Source organism: Cygnus olor, chromosome 1 (genome assembly GCF_009769625.2).
Source record: "Cygnus olor isolate bCygOlo1 chromosome 1, bCygOlo1.pri.v2, whole genome shotgun sequence".
In the NCBI taxonomy this organism is placed as follows: Eukaryota; Metazoa; Chordata; class Aves; order Anseriformes; family Anatidae; genus Cygnus; species Cygnus olor.
The window spans coordinates 181,521,086-181,528,465 of record NC_049169.1 but is presented as its reverse complement, the minus strand read 5'-3'; the positions used below and the strand labels follow the sequence as shown (position 1 = coordinate 181,528,465).

The window sequence follows — 7,380 nt, the reverse complement described above, 5'->3', positions numbered from 1 at the left end:
GCAATTATTACACTTATCAAAAAGCAAGCTAGCAAATACCATGGGATTAATCTAGAGGAATCGCTGTAGGTAACAAAATCTCATTCAAGCCCATTTGAGAAACAGCTAGTTAACAGCTAGAAAAAAAACTTCTGGGTACAAGAGCAATCAAACAAAAACGTTGATTTAAAAAAGTGTGGCTGTAGGTAAAGTGTCATGAAATGTGTAGAGACTGACTGAAAACAAAATATTAAAACAAACGATCTTACAGATGTAGTTCTGTTACCCAGGAAAGCACTGTGAATTCAGAAGGTTTTGCAGTTCACTGTGTACTGTACACATGACAGCGTACTGTCACATAGTCAACACAACATTTTCAGAAGCATTTATTTCCCAGTAAAGTATTTCCCAGCAAAATATTTCTGTTACATAAAGCAGATATCCTGACAGAAAGAAAAAAAAAGTCTCTTTATTGAACGGGACCCAGAGATCATAAATTACATATATTTACATTTACAGGTCGTACCTGGTCAAATATAAAAAGATAATTTTACTCATATGCATTTTTATTCACATACATTTATTTAAATAATGGCTCCACAGATAATAGGAATGTCTCTTCAAAATGCTGGTCAGAAAACCTGTACACAGACCGGCGAGCATTTTCTCTGATCTCTAACCTTTTTTCAGGAGACAAAGAAAGGATATAAGCCATTTTCTCAGCATAATTGTCCTCGTTTTCTGCTAGGAAGCCTGTAATATGTCCTTCGTAGGGTACCACAATATCCAGTTTGGGGCCTCCAGAATTGTGAGCCAGGATAACTGTGCCAGCTGCCATACATTCAACCACTCCTGTGAAAGATACAAAACGTGCTGATATGAATGGGTACATCACAGACTTTAGCTTTTGACTGTGCACTGCAAATTTAAAACTGCAATAAAATTCTCCTAGAAGTTACTACAGACTGGAGTTCTACATCAGTTTGTAAAATACACAGTAAATGGTCTTATGGGAAAAACAAATCCTAAGGACTGAAATCATAGGTTCCCTTAAACGTAAAATTGAAATTCGAAATCAGATGTAACTGGTTAAGTTGGGGTTCTTGTAGCACACGTGATTTATAGGAGATACATTATAAGGCAATAAAGAGCTAGATATTGAAATGAATGTAAAGATAAGGACAGAAAGTAGTTCTGTGGCAGAACACTGCAAAGCTGGACTGAAAACAAAAACCTGCTTTTATGGTTTAGTGGCAGCCGGAAAAAAAAATAATTACAAAACAGAGCTGCATGTAGCTGCATTCATTTTCTCAGTCCGACTGAACGTTTTTGAGATTTAGAACGATAATCTGAGAGAAAGGCTGATTGGACTCATATCAATTGGATGATATTCAAGCAGAAGTTCAGTATTTTGCAGATAAACACATCTTTACAGCTTCTGACAAGATCTACGTTTGTCCTGCCAAATTACCACTGCTTCTGTATTCTTAATGTTAGAAGTTTTAATGAAACGAGTATTTGATAGAAAGCTTTGCTCAGTCAAAAGCAGCAAGACAGGAACAGCACACAATATATACATCAACTTCATCTTTCCTCTATGGTTCCAAATAAGAGCTCAGATCACTTTAATTACTGATTGTTCTCAGTTCTGATTTGATTTTTATTAAGTTCCACTAGCTCAAAGATTGCCAACTATAAATAATGCCCTGAAGTTTTAGAACATGTTTTTTAAAGGTACAAATCCATTGGAGATTATTGTCAAATCGTGCTGAAATTCAAAAGCACAGTGCAACTGTATCACTTTTTTTTTGGGGGGGGGGGGGGAGAATAAACTTTTATGGGGGCTTAAATATGAGAAGCCATTATTTGTATTTTGTAGCAGTTGCTTCCGGGAGACACTCCAGAGTAAGATTTTTTTTATATACCAAATTCCTACAAACTATATATAAGCTAACATTCCTGCTACTTGCTTGTATGCTAATAAAGTCTGATGACATTGCCTGCAGCTTGGTGACATTACAGCCAAGCACAGCACCCCTCTGCTTGACTGCTCACCCTGATGTAGATGCATGGCACAGGCAATCCTACATTGCCTTTCAAAGTCAGGGAGGCTCAACTAATCCCAATAAACCGTGCCCAACCCCTTAGGTCTGTGCGACAGCACAGTGCAAACCAGGCCCCAACTCCTCTTTGGGATCCAGCTCCATGCTGCGCTGACTAATTTAAGGACTTCATTGCCTCAGCGCAGGCGCCTTGTGCAACGAGGTGGCCTAGGGTGCCTGGTGGCATCCACAGGGGGCTTGCTAGTACGACGCAGATTCTGAGAGTGTGAATTGTGCCCCTGTTCTATGATTAAACGAAGAACCTACAGCCTTCTGAGGCTCCACAGGGTACAGACAGCATCCGTGCAAGGGTGACAAGTGTTAATGCAGGACCTTAGGGTGACGTGTCCTCAGAGCAATAGCTGGAGGTCAGACAGGGCATCTCAGATGGGATTTGTCTGTTTAGGTGCCTGAAGGATGCCCGTGATCAATACAGTCTGTGACGCCTACAGTGACCCAGCCTGTACCACAGCCTCACCTGGCAGTCAGTCATCTCAGTTGGCCTTGCAGGCTCTATCTCAGCAATATCACCACTGACAGGAAAGGGCCTTGGGCACCTGCTCGGTGTGCACACCTCTGTGCTCAGACACTACCCCAAAGAGTCTTAACCACGCAGAGAAATCCTCCCCAGCTGCGTTCTAACCGCTGAGACAAACGGCTGAAAAATGAGCAAAGATACTGACCGATCCCAAAGTGCTCGTTCCACATCGTGTGCAGGCCGATGGTGGCCTCGGCCAGGTGTTTCTTTAACTCCTCGAAGGGAATGTTTATTCTGAACACCACGCTGTCACTAACTCCCAGCTCTTCACAAAGGCGTTTCAGGTTATTTACACGCTCTTCATCTTGCTGGTTACGGCAGCCTCCAATTAAAATAAGCTTCAGTGATGGCTGCTGCCCCAGTCTCTTCTCTTTCAGCAGCTTAGCAAAGGCTCTGATTTGCAAAGGATGATCTTTCTCAGGCCTGAACTGGCTGACGGAAACAATCGAACATTCAGCGGTGCTCTTTTCCTCTTCCAGTGGAATATCCAGGAAAGTTTGAACGTCACACGGCGGATACACCACGCTAGTGCAAGCCCCAGTTCTCCAGATGGAAAGGATGTGGTTGAGCGTCCACGAAGAATTAACCATAACCACGTCGCTGCAAGAACCAACCAATCCATACAAGAACGCAAACAAGTAGTAGTAGACGAGTTTGAATTTGCTGAAGAGCGGATTGTTTGTAATGAAGGCTGTGTTGTTAAACCTGGTGTCCTGATTCCTGACCACAGACAGCATATCGGTGCTGATGGTGGGATAGTGGACGTAACATCCAACGCGACAACCTCCTAAATATTTAAAGAGGGGGAGCGTGAAGGCGTAACCCATCGAGTCAATATAAATGTCAGGAACACACTTCAGAAGAGCTTCCCAGCCAAGGAACACAGAGCCTAAGCTTTGTCCCAGCAAAGTGAAGTGAGGATAAAGAGAAGCTTCCACGAGATAGCGTTTTTCTAGAAACACAAACTTCACAGGATGAGTTAATTTAATATTGAACCTTCTGAAAGCACCTTCTACTATTTCTTCTCCAGTGGCATCCCTGTCACCAGTGTAAACAACACACGTTACATTTTTGTACCTGTAAGAGTAAGGAAAAAGAATTTCACACGTTCTCATAAAATTTTATAACATGAAACTAAAATATTATCCCTTCAAAATTAATCCAAAAGAATGTTCAAAGCAAACGTCTCTGTAATGATTTTGATTTAACTAAACTGATTCTATGAATTCTTTCCCTTATACTTCTATTTTATCTTTTCTGACCCACAGTAAAGCATGATGGCTGAAGACTGTTTTGTTTTTTTTTAGAGGAAAAGATAAATGAGCTCCGTATTAATCAGTATCAGACTTAAGAGTGCCTTGCACTACATTAGATGTCCATCTAGCATACAGCATGAACAAAATCCAGAAGGCTGCGCAAAGCCAGGGGTTGTGCCAATGCTGAGTCCACTTCAGATATTAACTTCGTCTCCTGCAACAAGAGGCGAGTATCAAAACTAGAATTTGTGTGCAGGTAACTGATGTGTCCCTAAAAGTCCACTACTGGTACCAAAAAAAAAAAAACGATGAGAGAGGAGGGGTTCGGCTTAGGAGGAAAGAAGTGACAGGTGCCACAGCTGTGCAGAAGACAGAGGACGGAATAAAATCCAGGCAGAGTGCTGAAGCCAGAAGGCACAACCAGGTGAAACACAAATCTAAAAAGAAAACCTTTAGGGCCTGTACATTAACGATACCCATTTACATATGCAAAAATAACACAATTTGCATAAAGAATACCATAAGAAGCTGAGCGTGAAATGTGGTATTTGATAAATGCGTGCTTACTTTTTCTGGAGTGTCCTTATGGCACACCACAAGACCCTCTCCCCTCCGCCCCCTGCGTTGCAATATGGGTGAAAAAAACGCCACCAGCACGGGCCGCTGCCCGTCCCTCCCTGCCGGGCTGAGCCGCTGCTTCCTCGCCTGCAGCCAGAGCCGCGCTGCCCACAGCAGCACCGCCACGCAGAGGCACAGAGCTCCGCTGAGAAACAACGCCGGGACCAGCAGCGAGCACAGCAACCTGAAACGAGTGGGAAATCATTAAGTAGAGGACTTAAATAATTAATTGTTACATAGAAGAGACAGTGCGGTGACAGGATGAAGGGGAATGGGCTAAAGTTGCGCCAGGGGAGGTTTAGGGTGGATATTAGGAAGAACTTCTTCATGGAAAGGGTTGTTAGGCATTGGAATGATGGGCTGCCCAGGGAAGTGGTTGAGTCACCATCCCTGGAGGTCTTTAAAAGACGTTTAGGTGTTGAGCTTAGTGATATGGTTTAGTGGAGGACTTGTTAGTGTTAGGTCAGAGGTTGGACTGGGTGATCTTGGAGGCCTCTTCCAACCCAGATGACTCCGTGATTCTGTGATAGAGAGATGGGCTTATGGGTAGAGAGCTATGGGGCGATACCTGGAGTTAGATCACTGATATTGGTGGTTCATTTCAACGATTATCATAAAAGCGTGTTGTTTGGGGAAAATTTTTTTCCAATGATCAATTCTGGAGTATTAATACTAGATATTTGTGCATTTATATATATACGGCATATATAGTATCAGGGTAACATGCTGACATACACAGACGTTATATTACACACTATACACCCATATACACACCACATAAAGGCATATAAAGACATATAAAGGCTACACGCCATATAAAGGCTGCAAAGCCACAGCAAACAACCCTTAAACAGACTTTTTCGAGCTTTCCCTCAGCCGAGCCAGCCCCGTTAGGCCCTGCATTACCGCAGAGCCGCTCAGCCTGCCCTCAGAGCACAGCCCAGCACCACGTTCCCCTCCCCGTGCTCCCTTCCCCTCCCCGGGCTCCCCTCCCTGAGGCGGCTGAGGGTGGCCCCAGCCCGGGGCCCCCTCCTCCCATACCTGCCCGTCCCGCCCGCCACCATCTTGTGGCGTCCTGACGGAAGAGGAGGCAGCCCGGGGGGCGGGGCCAAGCGGGCGTTGCGTCTCTCTCTCATTGGCTCCCCGCGGGAGATGGACAGGCAGGGGGCGGGGCATAGAATGGGAGCCTGAGGGGAGGGAAAAAGGCAGCAGGGGGGTGGTGGGGGCAAAGGCAGGGGGCGCTGTTTGTGGGGTCTGCGGGGGGTGCTGCTGGATCTTGGGTTTTTACCTCCTCTTTTACCTCCCCTTCCGTTTTGTCTCCACTAGGGGGATACTCACAGACCGGAGGAGTGGTGTAGGGTGAAACTGAGCTGTGCTGCTTTTCCAAACGCTGCTGCTGTGGCGTGCAGGGAGCCTTCGTGTACCTAAAATGGCCGCCTGGGGAGCGGGGTGAGAAACCCGGTGTGTGCCCCCTCACCGTGTGAGGCTGCCGAGAGCTAGATGAGGGGGAGCGTTTACACATTGTGGCCCTGTCTGCCAAAACCTGAAAGGAAGGTGTGGGGAGCTGGGGGTCGGCCTCTGCTCACAGGTAACTAGTGGTAGGACTAGAGGGAATGGCCTCAAGTTGTGCCAGGGGAGGTTCAGGTTGGAAACGAGGAGACATTTCTTCTCAGAAAGAGCAGTCAGGCACTGGGATGGGTTGCCCAGGGAGGTGGTGGAGCCACCATCTGTGGGGGTGTTCAAGGAAAGGCTGGACGTGGCGCTTAGGGACATGGTTTAGTGGGTGATAGTGGTGCAGGCAGATCTGTTGCAGATAAGTCTGTCTCCAGTTTCTTGCAGAGCTGATCTGTCCAAAATTGGAAGGTATTTTGAAGATGCTTTGCCTCTACCAAACCCTGATCTTTCAACCTCGTTGAGGCTGAAGTGCTCTGTTCCATGTCATAGCTCTTGGTGTGTTTTGAGGTCTTGGGGCTGTTTGGGATGCTTGTGAAGGTCCTCCTGTGGCTTCCTGATCAGCAGATGTTGTAGGGCCGGGAGTTTATTTGGCCATTGCTACAGCCTGAAGCCAAGAGACAAAGCCTCTGCTGTGGTGGAAGTGGAAAGAGCTGAGTGTAAGTAATGATTAGTTGGTGCTGACCCACCTGGGTTGAGTGCTGCTTACAGGGAGCCTCATGTGGGGGTGAAAGTTGGAAACGTGTCAAGCCTTGAAAGTTAGAGTTGTAGTAGTTGTTACTGATGTTATTTAAATGCCTTTACTGCCCTAATTACAACTGCCTGTACTTTTTTCGAGGGCATCTCTGCCTTTATGTGAGCAGTTACATTGGAACAGTTGTCTTGGGAAGCCTGGCAAGAGTGACTTAACATTTCTAACAGTTCATTCCTGATCCAACACTTCTCATACGTTGGGAGCAACAGGCACTAGTTACTCTCCCTTAATCTTCTTCTCTTCCCCAACAGACCAGCTGCCTGAGAGCATGTCAGATGCTTGCAGAAGAGATCTGTGCTGGATTCACACCTCTCAACTCGAGACACATTTCTTGCAATGTCAACATTTGAAGCTAACTGCCCAGGTTCAGAGAAGAGGCATAGTTCTTCTAGGGGACAAGCAGTCTGGTCTGTTTTAGATGATGAAAGTTGTGTGTCTCTCCACTGACTTGAAAAGGAGCTTATGGCCACTCCCTTGGAAGGTATGAGTCTTAGATTGAGTTTATTTATGAAGCTGATGGATCACAAGTTAGCCATGGCTTAATTAAGATGAGACTAAATGAGTTCTGAGAAGCAAGTAAAAAAAAAAAAGGTAGACATCTACATACCATTTTGTTGCCAGAGCCATACATGACAGATGCTGTGTTTTGAATTTAACTCTCTGTTCAGTCATCAGACACCT

At 45.4% G+C, this 7,380-nt stretch overlaps 2 protein-coding genes across 3 annotated transcripts in view; one reads left to right on the top strand and one right to left on the bottom strand.

The window, feature by feature from the left end:
• Window positions 1-422: 422 nt before the first annotated feature.
• On the bottom strand, window positions 423-5,629 carry ALG11 (ALG11 alpha-1,2-mannosyltransferase). Its single transcript, XM_040569333.1, has 3 exons — window positions 5,535-5,629; window positions 2,765-3,696; window positions 423-831 (listed from the first exon to the last, which is right to left on the bottom strand). Exons 1-3 carry the CDS (start codon window positions 5,627-5,629, stop codon window positions 560-562), a joined length of 1,299 nt encoding a protein of 432 aa, XP_040425267.1. The 3' UTR covers window positions 423-559.
• An 84-nt stretch (window positions 5,630-5,713) lies between these two features.
• The window catches only part of ATP7B (ATPase copper transporting beta), a 46,459-nt gene continuing 44,792 nt past the window's right edge, over window positions 5,714-7,380 (top strand). Inside the window, exons 1-2 of one of the 2 annotated variants that reach the window (XM_040542924.1) lie at window positions 5,714-6,081; window positions 6,951-7,180. In XM_040542924.1, coding sequence (XP_040398858.1) covers window positions 7,162-7,180 — 19 coding nt within the window. In that variant the 5' untranslated portion in view covers window positions 5,714-6,081; window positions 6,951-7,161. Of the gene's footprint in view, window positions 6,082-6,245; window positions 6,605-6,950; window positions 7,181-7,380 lie in introns of those variants that run through there. The other variant, XM_040542917.1, reaches the window with a different exon arrangement.

Coding starts and splice junctions, on each gene's coding strand:
- ALG11 (XM_040569333.1), bottom strand. CDS start 5,629: ATGAGAGAGAGACGCAACGCCCGCTTGGCCCCGCCCCCCGGGCTGCCT. Junction 3,697..5,534: donor GTGGCGGGCGGGACGGGCAG/GTATGGGAGGAG, acceptor TTACTCTTACAG/GTACAAAAATGTAACGTGTG. Junction 832..2,764: donor GAACGAGCACTTTGGGATCG/GTCAGTATCTTT, acceptor TATCTTTCACAG/GAGTGGTTGAATGTATGGCA.